This window comes from Apteryx mantelli, chromosome 3 (assembly GCF_036417845.1).
Source record: "Apteryx mantelli isolate bAptMan1 chromosome 3, bAptMan1.hap1, whole genome shotgun sequence".
Classification (NCBI taxonomy): domain Eukaryota; kingdom Metazoa; phylum Chordata; class Aves; order Apterygiformes; family Apterygidae; genus Apteryx; species Apteryx mantelli.
Genome location: NC_089980.1, coordinates 56,217,836 through 56,232,874, shown reverse-complemented (window position 1 = coordinate 56,232,874; position 15,039 = coordinate 56,217,836). Strand labels below are relative to the sequence as shown.

Below are 15,039 nucleotides of genomic sequence, written 5' to 3'. Positions count from 1 at the left end.
CATTTTGGAAAGAAAAAGTTGTCTTTGCCTTTGCCTTTACTGTCGTGGATTCATGGACTTCATGGTTTTGTGCAGAAAGTGTTTAAATAGGAGTTAAAACTTAAGGTCAATTATTGGCAAAACACAAAAGACTTGTTTCAAAGGGAGAATTAGAATAAGGTAAGACGCATGTTAAGGAAGTGGGTATATGTATTGTATATGAGGAAATGAAAGTATTTGTTCATTGTGCAGTTCAATTTTTTTCATGAAAGCTGGCAAGTAAAATAGAAAAATTAGAGGATGTAGATAGGAAATTATGTTCAAAAATGCAATCTTGTTTGAAAGTCTCATCATTTTCTAACAATATTGACTTAAATGCAGTAATGTTTAAATGCTGCCAATTTTTAAGGGTCTTAAGATGTTTCTGAGACTTAATCCTGTAAAGCAGAACACAGGAGTTCATGGGTTTAATCTTCTTACGCACACTTTAAGAAATCAATTAAAATGTAGTTGACTGAAGAATTATGATTTTCTTTTTTTATCATTGATTCTACTATACTGTCTGGCATGTAAGCCTAATGTTTGTTTTTATTTTGTACCCCTATTGTAGTCTCCCAAGGTAATTATGGTTGAGAAGGCATTTTTTGTTGTAATTCCTTATTTTCAGATGTTTCTGAGGGAGGGAGAGGAGGTTTAGAGAACTTGTGCTTTAACCATGTTTTCCTTTGGCCTGGTGGTTAAATTTGGCTTTAGCAGAGCTTTTTGGCTCTTTGTGTACAGTATTGCAGAAATTTTTTTTCAGCTCAGACTAGTGTACTTGTGTTAGAAGAAAGGTGTGGGGTGGACAGAACTCTGCTAACTTCTTACAACTTCCCATCTGTTGTTAGTTTAGTTTTTCAAGGTATAGGTATGTCTCAGAAGGTTTTACATAGTTTGTTTTAAAGCCAGTTATAAGGGTTTAAAACTTCCTTATTGCACACACTATCTGTAAAATCCTGAGATACTTTGAACTCCTAACAACCAGTGAGGCTTTTTTTATTTACTGAAATAATTTGTGCATTGAGCATGTGCTTGGACTGCAGTAAAACGTCTGCTGTAAACAGCACATTTCTACGTGCGGAGACATGGAAACTGAATGTTTAGCACTCATGTAAGGAACTTAAATGGTGGAAGAAACCTCCTTATAGTCTAGTTTCTGACCTTCCTATGCAACACTCAAAAATCCTGTATGTATTCTGAACAAGTTATTTTCTGGGTTTCTGATTATCTCACTATTTTGACTGTACTTTGTTAAATTATATTTCTATGAATATCACAATTATTTTCATTTTTCAGAAATCCTGGAAACTCTTTAGACAAACTATTATTGCAATACATTCAGTCTGAGAACCTCTCTGGCTACCAGAGCACTTCAAATATTTGATTAGCTGTAAGCATGTACTTGAGCAGACTCTCTGAATTCTCTTTCTGAGAACTTTGCAGCTGCTTTCATGCTTTGATAATCAAGGCCTTGATAGGACAGGGCACAAGTAACAGCTACTCACTCAGGGTGAGAAGTCTGTATGCAAAAAGCTGTTTATGTTGCTCCTGCTGTATTCTGTCCTGCTGTTCCCCAACCAGGAGAAGGAGATGAAACTTTGGGGTGCCTTTGCTCTGCTCACTCCTGGAAGTGCAAAAACAGTCAGTATAACAGACAGCTAATGACTTGTTCAGTTAGTCTGGAGCAGCTATGAAAATGAAGAATAAAAATCAAATAACCTGTGACTTAATTGGCAATAAACGAGGCATGCATGAGATACCAGAAACTTGATACGCAGTTTAAAATGTGCTATGCCCACTTGTATGACCTGTTTATTCTCAAGTATATCTTGGACTAGAGACTTGGTACTATATGCAAGTAATCTGCCATATGGACTTGGAAAATGATTCTAAGCGTTCTGCTTATACTTTATAAAACTTAACATTTTCCCTTGAAGCATGTGCAGAACAACGATTAAATTATATTTTAGTTCACATGTGAACATAGACTTTAGCAATTCCAAGATGGGCCTGCACTATTTTGCCTCCAGTTCAAATTCTAAATTAGCCAAGGAACAGCTCTTACCATGATGCTGCATGATACCAAGGTGGTGCATTTTCTCATCATTGTGAAATGCGACTGATCTGTGTTTTGAGCATCAAGCATGTGTTAAGGTGTGTTCAGTCTTTTCTTGAATTAAGAAACTCCAATTCTGAGAATCTTCACAAATGCTTTTTTGATAAGCTTAGGAAGATCAGAGTTCACTGGAAAACTGGATGAGTTTTTGAAAGGTCTGAATCTAATTTTAAAATCTAGAATTTTCTTACAAATTTTGCTAAAGTTAGTGAGAGTTCCCCCATACTTTCTATATCAATGAAATACTACAACAGGAGCAAATCTCTTATTGAGAGGTGTAATAATATGTACTAAAATAATGCTTGACTTGCTGCTTATACCTTTTTGATGAAATCTGTATTCACTGAAACTTTCAGTATTAAAATTTCTTTGGCTACTGTTGACTACAAGTATGGAGAAAAAGTGGTTTAAAAAGAAACAAGCAAACCTCAAGTTTTAGTTTCTGTACACTACTTTTTCTTTAAAAATCTGTGCAGGCTTCAGAGGCCACATTGGTACCAATAAGAATTAGTTTGCCCTTCCCTATTTACTAGTCCTTAACCTTTTCCAAAAAAATATTTATCATTTCCAGTTATGTTTTTGAGACCTTTGAGAATCTAAGGTGCTTGAAAGTGTGCAAATTGCTCTACTTTTTTAGGGATTTAAGGAGGGGGAATTAAGCAAATGGGAAAGCATTAACTTAATAATGTATACCAGAGGAATGAATAATGAACTAAATGTTCACACACACTCAGAGGCTGTTCCTAAATGACTTTTAAAGCTAAAATACCTTTTCAGCATCTACATATATTCCGTAGATGGTGACTTTTTGGATTAAATCTTCAAAATTTGTCCTTTAGAAAAAGGAAATGCTTTATGCATACTGCATTGATTTTCATTTTTTATCCACAATCTCTTGCTTGTCTAATGCAAAAGCACTTCACTTTTGATAAAAATCTCTCCATCTTCTTTTACTAGGGTATCCTCACTGAGAGCAACATCCTCTCACTTTTTTGGTGTTTGTTGGTCCACTTCAATCTTGGACAAATAACTGTATAACCCTTATAGCGAAGAGCCATAAACAATGATAAATAATGTGGCAAAGGGATATAAGAAAATCATTACTACTCTGCTTTCAGAATTTGAGCAGTATGGGACCAAATTTGAGTAGGATTTGGTAAAGCTTGAAGGTTTTTATCTAAAAGTATAACTTTTTCTGGTAGAAATATAAAAGCATTTTTGCTTAATAGCTTGTTTAATTTAAAAATGTTGACCAGTCATTTATTGCAATTCCCAATTTTTGCTGTTCTAAGTTCAAAATAACATAAAGGGAACAGTGAAGTCACTGCTTTGAAAAATGTATGGAGAGAATGTCATGCTTGGTTGCTTTAGAAATTACTTTTGCTGATTGTCTCATGTTCATTCAACTGGAAAGCCAAGACCGTAAGGCAAAGACAATATTATTGTCGTTAATATTTTTGGAAGATCATCTGTCTACAGATCTTGAATGCGTGAATATACCTAATTGGCTCTGATGCTACTGAAATGATCGTTGAAGTAGAACAAATAGGAAATGATCCTTGTAAAAGCAAAGACCATTCACAAGAAAGGCAGTTAACTCTCACTGTCAACATTTGAAATGTCTGCACCTCTTCTTCCTCTGGACAGACCATCCAGAGGACATGCTCTCTACTCTAACCCTTAATTTTTTTGCTACTTTTAACTTTTGAAGCGTTGCTATTTGTTATCATTTCGTATGTGCGTAAGAAGGGCTTCTGAGGGGAGGAATGGCACTTATTAAGTCTTAAAACTAGACACTGATTTTTGAGCTAGAGCAGTATAGTATGTGGGGTTTTTTAGCTGTAGAAATGATTGTGAAGAGGCTTGGAACGAAGAGTAGCACTCGGCAACTGGTGGCAGCTGCCACACTGCAGGAGGAATGAGGGGATCAATGCTACCCAGAGCCCCCCCCTCTTGTTGCACTTCTTTGGAGTGAACAAGCAAAGTTTCCTGTCAGCACTAGGTGACTTCTCCTGACAAATGTCTAAGTTGAAAAGCATGCAGAACCATTTCTAGATCTTCTTGCCCTTCACAAGCAAGGTCAGCTCACCAGCTTGGCTTAGAGGTGTACTTTCCATAGCATTCAGTTTGCAGAAGGGGTCACATCTCTTATCAGATCAAGACTGACTCGAAGTAACTCCTTCAACTGTCAGTCCCATGCTTTGGTTATCTGTTGTAAGAAGTCAGCAGCCTGAATCTATTGATTGTTTTAATCCTGCCTTGAATTTGTCTACTGTGTTATTCCATCTTTAGCTGAGTAACTTTTGTTATAACCTAGTTCATTTATTTATCTAAGTGTATCTACTCTTGCTTATCCTTCAGCTAAAACATATTAAAAGTGCATATAGACCTCTGCCAAATTACAGCATGGTTTATGAATTTGGAGGATGCTGGTAACCTCAGATAAGAGAAGATAGATAGTTTTGCTTCTAAGTTAATATGGTTATTTCTTCTGAGTTTGCGGAACAATGAAGTAGAATGCTCAGATATGCCCTTGTTTGTGCTAAACTTTTTCAGCAAGCCATCTTACTGATCTTTTCAGCAATAATCAATAACAGCCTTCTGTAAACAAAATGCTGTAATTTTATGGTATGCTGTTTGGGATGTTGGTCTTTCATTCATGTATTCATTGCAGAGATCTCATTCCGAGTTTGGCAGTGTGGTGGGAGCCTAGAAATCATCCCTTGCAGCAGAGTGGGTCATGTATTCCGCAAACAGCATCCTTACACATTTCCTGGTGGAAGTGGTACTGTGTTTGCAAGGTAACTATTATGCAAGTCTTCAACTAAATAGTGGTTTGGGGATTTCTTCAAATGATCAGCAGGTGGCAGTGACTTCACTTTGAGGACTTTTCAGGAGAAATACTTGCAATATTATCTAACATGGAAAAATATTAATTAAAAGGAAAACTAATGACTGATGCAACTATACAGGTTGAGAAAAGAACCTCAGAGATGAAAAAGGGAAATTCCTTGTTGAGATGGACTGAGAATCTGGAAAAGAAGGAAGTGTTTGGCTTGACATTCTATCAGTTTTCAAAACTTGCTGTTTTTTAAAAAAAACTTTATTTTCAGAACCATCCCATAAATCTTCATCTTGTAGAAACAGGGTCATCATTCACTGAGATCCAGAATGCACCAGGTTATGTATTTGTGTTTACTTTTTGTTTCTGTGTGATTGGTATGTTAGCAATTATGTAGACTGATGCTGGCACTAATGCCAGCCTGTTGAAAGCTTCATTCTATATTGTATTTTCTTTTCTTATGATATGACTACAAATGCTTTTTCTACCGACTTAAGAAACTGCAGGGCTAAGGGCTTAGTTTAATATGCACATTAATTTTGCTGTTGATTCAAAATCCGGCCTTAACTGAAATACTGAGCTCTTTCCTCAGCTTTTTGTCTGTAACATGAGAATAAAAATTCTGGTTTGTGTTCGTAGTGTTAAGTCTTGTGGATTAAGGGTTTGCGTAAGTGTGTGATGGACGTTTTGACCAAGAATCTTATGAATGCTAGCTGAAGATCACTGTAGTTCTTGGTTTAAAAAATTAGCTGTTATGCTCAGGGAATTGAAGAAGTACCATAAGTCTCAGCTTAAGGCTGTGAGTGTTACAGTTGCAAATCAAATCATTTATTTATCTTTGAAGGAAACAAAGCCCAAACTCTGTTTGACACCACCAGGCAACACAGAGAGCCCAGGTGTAACTTAAATTCAGAAGAATGTTCCGAGCTGATATATTTGGAGTAGTGTTTCACATTAGATTAAAGAAACTCTTTAGAGGTGAACAATTCTTGTCTTAAACACTTGTTCTGCCAGTAGCATGGTACTAATGAATGGGATAGTCTGCTTAAATAAAGTCACCATGTTGTTTCTTCCAGTAGTTATAATAGAGAATTTTCCTTTATCCGGTCCTCCATCCTTTGAGTTCTGTATTCTATGCTGCAGTGAAAATGAATAATAATACATGTGAGAAAACAAATACATTACAGCTCTATTCCAGTATTTATAGTGTGCCAGGAGGGAAGAAAGATTTACCAATTAAGCTATATTACATAGGCTTATGACACAACTGTGTTAGTTTCACAGTAGGTTTTAAAATGACAATGTCATAACAAGGATCACGTTAATGAAAAATGGTGCAATTTTCCCACTGCTCTGCAGCTTTTCTGTTTTGGGGCTGTTGCCACGATGCTGCTCTTTCTGTGAAGTTAAATAGGTACCTAAATACAACTTAGGACTGAAAACTAAAGAAAAAAAAAAGTGTGGCTATGTGTGCAAGGATACAGCATAGATCAGAAATACATCACACTGGCAGTGGTTGGAGATGCATTCATATTGGGGTTAAGCATTCAGATTTGGCTGCAGTGTGGTCAGATCACCATTGTGATTTGATCCATGAAACGTCCTGACAATTACTGTGACAGCTTTTTTTTTTTTTTTAAAAGGCACACTTGTGTTTTCTAGTCATTTGTGTTTAAAATGACTTTAAAAAGAGATCCTATATAGACTTGAATAAGGACAACTGAAGCCTGCTGTCCAGTGTCTTGGGTACTTGCACCCCTTTCCTGCTCTACATTTCTCTGCAAGTGGCTTCTTGCCTCTGTCTTTAGCTGTCCAGGTATCTCAAATACTGAGATGCTATTAAAATCTTTGTTTCATTGGGATTAGTTTTGAATTGACCTAGAAAAGTAGCATATCACTTAAAAGCAGATTGGCAAGTTGCTGTATGTTTGAAGGTCATGTCCTCAGTCAGCTGATTTGGGTGTCAAACTAATATAACACTATGCCTAAACAACTGACTTTTCTCAGTGAGAGAGGATGAGAAACCTAATGTAATGCAATGCCCTTGTAATACAGGTATTGCCCAGTATGTGTGGGACTCTGGTGCCAAGACACTAGGTGCATGACATCAGTGCTGGCCTTGCAGTTGGGGCTTGTTGGCTTATCCCATTGTCAGTCGCTTGACTATGTAATTTGTTCTTGCATGCTCTGGGTAAGTCTCCTGTTTTTTAGTGGACTAGTTAGTACGCACTGCCTTTTGGCATCTGGAACAAACTGGTGGTTCAGGATGACAAACTGGGAGTCTTGCAGCATGAGAGGAGAGCGGGGAAGACATCCTGGCTGTGTGCTGTGGGTAGATGCAGCTTGTGTCTGGTAGGGTTTATTAGGTCGTGTTAGCTTTGTACTTATTTGCTTTACTGCTTGAGGACCAGCTGCTTTAATACAGCACTTCACTTCACCTGAGCTAATAAACCTTGCTGACCCCAGCCTGCTCCATGCAAAGCGCTCTCTGACAGCGCGGCGTCAGGTTTCACTAACTGCAGCTTGGCACAAGCACTCGGTGCGCCCTACACCATGTTCCTCAGTGCCCTGGCTTCTTTGGGGTCTTACTAGTTCAGGCAGCCCTCAGCATCTAGACTTTTTCCATATTCATGCTGCATTGTGCCTGGACTGTTAACCCTTGAGTATGGGGAAGTGTGGTGCAGAGATGTGCCTTGCAGGTGCCTTTTGAGTTGATAACCCCTGGTAAACTGCAGCTGCACTAGTCTCTCTCCTGCTACCAAATCTGTTTGGTCTGCAGGCAGCCAAGCTGATGGCTGAGCAAGCAGCAGAGGCATGTGCTGAGCAGCTTCCTGATGTTCCCAAAGGCCTGACAGACTGCAAGCGAAGGTGAGCTGAAACAGCTCTCTAGTCTGGGTTGAACACGATTTTGCTCACAAAAAATGTGAAGGATTTTTGGCATGAAAAAGTCAGCCTTCAGACAAAAGATGATTGAGGTCTCTTGACTTTTTTTTTCCCTCCTCCCCACCTCCTTCCCTCTGAGAAGCCTGCAAGAAGCACTTACTTGATACTAACTATTTCAGTCTTCTGAATTAGAAAGGATCATATTAAGTTATTGACTGACTGAATTTACTGTGGTTGCTTTAGATTAACTTATTGCCAAATGTAGAATAAGCTTCAGAGCATAGCAGCTCTAAATGAAATAAGACTTAATTTTCTAAGCATGAAATTGCAAACAGTAGAAGTATGAGTTTTCCATAGAAGTCACAGCATGGAAAAAGGCATTATCCTCTTGCAGTCCAAGAGGAGGTTTAAAGGCACAGTTTACAAATAAAGTAATTTTAGTTAGAGACACTTTTCATCAGAGGTAAAGAATTTGGGGTTTTGTTTTTATTAACCTTTACTGCAGTAATTAAATGCTGTAAAATACAGAGTTTTAAAACATTTTCTAATATACTGGTTTCCTCTGTTAGTTAAGCTACAGCATACTTGCTTGATTCATAGACTTAAATGTCATGACAACTTATGTCTCTTTGGAATGTGGAGGGCTATGGTGGTAGAAATAGACACAGAGTGAGAATGCCTAAGTTAGCATGTCTGTTTTCAGCAAGGTAAAAGACATTAATAAAAATTGCCAACTGTTGAGATTTTAGAGGTTTCCAATTTGCGTACTTATCCAGATGAACATTCAGTAAATTTGGTTTCTTTCAAGTTGCTCTTAAAAAGGAAAAAAACCCTAAAGTTTTTCAGAAAGAGCTCTGTGAGACAACATGTATTAAATGCTTCATATAAACCTGAAGAAGCTATGAGTGTGGAGAGGGCATAAATTTCATTTTAAATACATCAATTTCAGTCATGTGACTTTCTAATTCTTTTCTGTTACCTGTATTGTTAATAGGGAATATTCTGCCTGGTTTGAGGCGGCTGACTGTGTAGTACTAGGAAGGATTAAAATCAAATCAAGAATAAATGACATGGCTTGATTGCAGCTAGCGAAAATATAACCTATGTGTTTCATATGATTGTTCCTAGAAATACACGAAGAGCAGCAGAAGTCTGGATGGATGAGTATAAAAATTTCTACTATGCAGCAGTGCCTTCAGCCAGAAATGTACCTTATGGCAAGTAAGTCACAACTGCTTCTTTCTGCTGTTCATTTATTCTCCACAAGACAGCACTTTCTGAGGTGATGGCTGTGCTAGCTCTCACATATTATCTCTTTAAGATATAGTTCTATTAAGAAACTTAAGAATTTTCTGTGTGTCTATTAAGATACATGAAGCACAGTAGCCTGACTTTGAAAACTGTGTTGTTTTTTTTGTCCTCTAGCATTCAAAGCCGAATGGAACTCAGAAAGAGACTTAGCTGCAAACCTTTCAAGTGGTACCTTGAAAATGTTTACCCTGAGTTACGGTGAGTTTCAGCTGCATCTGAGGTAGTATGGAGTTGTCTTTAAGTTCCTCTCTCCAGAAAGCATCAGTTTCTCTTTCCCTTTCCTTAGACATAAAGTCTATATATATATTTTTTAAATTGATTTGCAAAAACAATGCCTCGTGGGCTTGCTTACTTTTTGTTTTGTTAGTTCTGTTCCAGAAATGCCATTATCTCCCAGTAATCCATTTTCTTTTCCACCTACTCCAACTGCATGCTGCAGTTACATCCTGTATTTTAGAGAGCAGGGTCTGTAGGTCTACATTTCACCTCTGAGCCTTGTGTTAGTCTCCTACGCAAGCTGTCCGCTTGAAGATGCGTGATTCTGCATCCTGTCGTCTTCGTTTAAAGCTTTTGCCCTCACTTAGGCACATGCTTAGTTCAGTGAGCATACTGAATCTCGGTACAGTGCAAGTAACTGAAGTCAGGAGATAAGAAAGCTGTGTATGTTTTCAGACGTTGATAAATGCATAGCTCTAAGAAGTTGAATCTTCTGCTTTTTTCTGTGTTACTGTGTCATAGGGCAATCATTAACCTTTGTGCATGTGAAAAAACAGGGAAATAAGAGGTAACCTTGCTAACAACTTCTGTGAAATAAACCAGTATTTACAGAATTTAACCTAATACGTTGATGAAAATTCATATTTACTGCTTTAGAATGTATCCTGATGAATGAAAAAACTTCATAAAAGAAATACTTTTGTATCACTACTTAAATGAATAAACTTTTGTTCTATAACCTCTCGATAAGTATGGCTACCAAATCTGAGCCTATAGACTAGTTTGTCTGCTGTCCCTCTAGTTGTGGCTCATAAGAATACCTTCCCCCCCCCCCCCCCCCCCCCTCTCCTGGGTGCACTTCATGTCAGTCACTCCCTTAGTTATTCAGGTAACTGCTAGTGGCACACAGGCTTGGAATGCAAAAGCATCAGCTGTTACAGCCCTAGTGGAGCTTGTATAGAAACACAGATACTAAACAGTCCCATAAGCTAGAACAGTGATGCAAAGGAAATAAGTTACTCTTTATTTTCTAAAAGTGCTGGTGGATATTTATTTTTGTTTAATTTAACAGAAGAAATATGTCTTGCAAGCTGTCCTGGAAAATATACTAAAATAAGCATTACTTAAGTGTAATGTCTTATTCTGCGTCAGTACTCATGTGCTCAGTTCTGCTGGGTTGAACTTAGTCTTATGGAAGTTTGAAGTTTTAAAAGGAGCTAATATGCCATTACTGTCTGCTCTGAACTGATAGTCTTTACCCCGCGACTGTACTCTGTTGAATAGACTTTTTCCAAATTGTATGCATTTCAGTTTCTATGCAACTGTCTGAAAATAGATAATGGCAAAACACTAATTTTTCTTTGACACCATTTCTAACACTTCAGTAGAAAGAGTCTGGGACAAATATGAAATGTCAGATTTCTGTCACAAGCTAACTTGGCTGAAAAAAAAAACCCAAGAAAAGTGCTAGATGACTGTAATGGATAACTTTTAGCCTTGAGTGACCTTAAATGATAACTTTATCATCTTTAATTTGTATGTTGTGCTGAGTTCATATGTTCATCCTCATTCTCTGCTATGAGTCTTTTCATATTCTGTCCTAAGCTTGCAAGTCTGCTCGTGTTTGATCAGTTAATGTCAAATAATTGCCTTCCCTTCTCAAAAGATGATTAAGTTTTCCAAACGGCAGTCATCACTTACCTTCAACCTCTTATCTTAAAAATACTTCAGGTAAAGAAAGGAAGTTAAAAACAAAAGAGAAACTAAATTAAGCAGACATTTCCTGTTTTATTTTAGGGTACCTGATCATCAAGATATAGCTTTTGGGGCTTTGCAGCAGGGTACCAATTGCCTTGACACTTTGGGCCATTTTGCAGATGGTGTTGTTGGAGTTTATGAATGCCATAATGCTGGGGGAAACCAGGTCTGTATGCCATTCTTTTCTTTTGCCAAAGCATGTGATCTTTAAAAAAACATGAAACTAACTCAAGCAGGTAGTATGTACTGGTGACAGGAAGATGAATCCAAATCAATAGGCCAGTTATAAAAACAAACTGGCTAAATAACTTCTCCCTCAAATATAACTTTGCATTTTCAGGGTTAGAATCTCAGAGCCCAGAGATTCATTCAGTATACATCAGATTAAGAGAGACAGAGGAAGGGAATAATATTTAGTTTTACCCTGGAGGCCAGCAATATCCATCCTAAAAGTTTTATACTTCTGTAGAGAGCTTTTATCCATGAACTGGTGTGGGGGGGGGTTGTTTCTTTGTTTGTGGTTTTTTTTTTTTTTTCCCCTCCCTCTGAAGAAAATATTTGGGTTGGAACTTTTTCCTTTATATTAAGTATATAGCCTATGGTCAGCAAAATCAGAAGAAGGTATTACTGTGGTGCTCTTAATCATTTCCAGTGTGCAGTAATGGAGTGTGAAAAATCTGTCTCAAATCCCAGGAAAGCTCTTCCAGAAAACAGAGGTTCCTAAATGTCACCACCTATTCACTGACAGTAAAGGGAGTGTTTCAGTAAATCTTTTCTAATTCTACTCTTAAACTAATCAAAAATATGTCAAATCTGTAAACAACATCCAAATGGGAACATCAGTTATCTCAAAGAATCTAATTATGCAATTGTTACTTATAGGCATCATTAACCAAACATATGCATATGTTTCACTAGTTGTGTGCTGTTTTGTCACTAAATTCTTTTCAGAAGCAATCTGATCCAAAGTCAAACAAATATAAAATTAGTACATCAAATACATCCCCTGTTGAAGCAGCTGACCCATTAAAAATCTACTATTGAATGAGTGAATGTGTCAGAAATTTGATCTCTGATTTAAATTAGAAGGGGAAAACCCTACAATCAAGCAGAACAATAAAATAAAGAAGTTATTTCAGGAAATGTGTGGTGTCAACTTGAATGTATTGCATCATACATCTGAAGTATTCCTTAATCTTTTTAATGGTGCAAAAAAGAAGCATATATCCAGTGAGGCTTTTTCTATTTATGAAAGTGCACTCGTCTTTTCAAAACAGCAGAGTGTAAGGGTGGACATGTCAAAATTGCCTTGGTGCAGACATTTTGGAAGTTTCTGGTGATGTTGTATATTTTCTATAGGTATATACAGTTGTCGTCTTTCAAGCTTCCCTCCCCTGAGTCTGACCCTCTTTTCTGTTAAGTCTCATCTTTGAAAGTGACTCTAAAAAAACTAATATACATTTGCCCTGAACAGTTACCCAGGAGAGGACACTCGGGCAGATTAAGAGGCAGAATGGGTGAAAAATGTTTTGTATGTCCAAGCTGAACTCATGTTGGACTGGAGCAATTTCATCCTATCCAAAGAAGCACAGGTGAAACATTATTCCCAGAAGGAGCTGAGAAAAGGAGGGAAACAAAGTTAAAATTGCATCAGGTTCTGCAGTAATGTTGCAGCTGACACCTTCCCTTGAAAAGGATAGGTGCAGAGAGAGCAGGAGATGCACCAACTTACGAACCTTTGCAGGGGGTAGGAAGCAATGCTTATTTTCAGCTCTGACTACTGTTAGTTTTCCTCCTAAGTTGAGGCTCGCTGATTGCAAAGGTCTCTGGCACCAGAAGAACAACATGGGAGAGGCTGGCAAGTTTCTTCTTTTCTATTTAAAAGGATCTTAGAATTCAGCAAGTGCTTTTAGTCTGAAGGATAAGAAATCTCTCACCTGAGTGTTTGGGAAAGAGATTTTTCACAAGGAGATGAGTTTAGATGAAAGGTTCTGTGCTTTCAGCCAGCAGTAGAGTGACAGAAGCTGCTTTATTTCCATACACATCAAAATAGCTTATGCTGTTCATAAGCTTGGAGAGTAGGTACCTTTCTCCTAGCCTGTTGTCCTTCTGTATTCTATAGAAACAGAGGTGGTTAAAAAGAGCATTTATTTTCAAAGATAATGTTGTTGTTTGCCTTTCTGGCATATTTGTCTTTTTTGTAATGGAAGGTGTTTGTTTTCTTTCAAAACCTGAGTTCTCTTTACTTTCTTTGAAACTGGTGTTGAGGTGCACGTTTTTTTTTTCCATCCATGCCTTCAGTGTGTTTGGGAAAAATCCTTTCTGTCAGTATACTTGAAAAAATTCTGCTGGATCTTTTCTATCTTCAGTTTATTGTTTGAGGAAGAAATATAGTAGAGGATTTCAGTTTGGATGCTATTGTGAAGAAAAATTTAGATTTGTTTCATTCAGCTATGATCAGGACTTAACTGGACAGAGGCCCTTCTGACTGGGGACAGGAATTTACAATATTTCTTTTACTGGAAGAACTGAGGCAGCAATGAGGTGTGTAATATGGCCTGAATCTTGCTCAGGGTTATCATGAAACCTTACTGGTGTTCCTGTCTGGGGTCCAAGACAATTGGGTTTCAGATCTTCAGAAGACAGCATAAACATAGTTTAAATTTGAGATGTTTTTGGAATACTGGCACTTCCTCGTTTATGTTAAATTAAAAAGGCTTCAGCTTGAGAAAGTAAACCTTATTTGGGAAGAAGTTTCAAAGTCTGCTCCTTTGTGATTAAATGGGAATGATCAGTTGTTTATGACCATAGATGAAGGTGTAAAAAATTCTTAAGCAGAAATGAACGTAGTGAGCTTAGCATGGGAGAAGAGGGTTGGGGAACAGACCAGATTCTTTGACTCAGCCCTGTTGGTTTTACACTCGTTCTTACTGAGAGCACTGGGGGGATCAGGAGTACTTATCTATGGTGGGCTGTGCAGAGCCTCTCCTGTAATATGGAGGGTGTGCTCTGCCTTATGCTCAACCCAACTGAAAATATGAAATTTAAGTGGAAATGAGATTCTTGTTTCCTAAAACAGGTTGTTGAAATTTAGTGATTAAAAAGTAGAATTGTATGTGTAATGGGCTGAAGAAATTCTGGTGTATTATTTGACAATTGTGTACAAATATGTAGGGTTATGTCAAGGAGATAAAGATAAATCCAAATGTACAGAGATGCAAGGGGAAAGTCTAAGGTTGATATTCTGATTTATGGCACACTTAGTTTTTTCAGGTGCCCTGATTTTTCTAGTCATCACACAGAGCTGTCCTATTTCTAGCCTGTTCCCTGAGCATGTACATGCACTGCTGTGATCTTTTTTTCTTTTTTTCCCTCCCTTTCCCCCCCCCCCCCCCCAATGTGGTGGAATTCACTCAGTGCTTATCTCCATTTATAGCTAGTCATAGTTTCGGGTCACTGGAGGAAAGCATCTGTGCGCTCTGTTTCATAGAGTGAAGGGCCCTCACATAGCTGCTGTCAGCAGCAGAGCTTGGAACTTGCAAAGCTACAGCACTGGCTTTTAAGCATGTTAAGATCTTTCATGACTTCCGTTATGTCTGGGGCCCTTCCAGTCTTCTGATGGAAGGGTGAAGATGTATAAAGCAAGTTTTCTGAGATTCTCTAACTGTCTCTGACTGGAGGGTTCTCAAACAGGTTTTACTACTTAACCTAGTAGTACTTAAAGATTTCATGAAGTATTAAATGTAAATCTTAAAAAGGGGGGCATCAACAGATGCTCTTCAGTGGCTCTCATGTTTCTTAGAAATTCCAGATAAGTTCTAAAAATACTTGCATAATTTCTTAATGTTAAATCATTATTAAAAGTGGCTGTGAATGGCCCTTGATGATGTTGTAC

The 15,039-nt window shown here is 37.7% G+C and overlaps 1 protein-coding gene across 1 annotated transcript in view; it reads left to right on the top strand.

Annotated features, from left to right (window-relative positions):
• GALNT2 (polypeptide N-acetylgalactosaminyltransferase 2) overlaps positions 1-15,039 on the top strand; it is a 101,562-nt gene that overhangs the window by 83,330 nt on the left and 3,193 nt on the right. The window contains exons 11-14 of the mRNA XM_067293429.1: positions 4,809-4,935; positions 8,988-9,080; positions 9,285-9,368; positions 11,184-11,310. Coding sequence (XP_067149530.1) covers positions 4,809-4,935; positions 8,988-9,080; positions 9,285-9,368; positions 11,184-11,310 — 431 coding nt within the window. The remainder of the gene's footprint in view (positions 1-4,808; positions 4,936-8,987; positions 9,081-9,284; positions 9,369-11,183; positions 11,311-15,039) is intronic.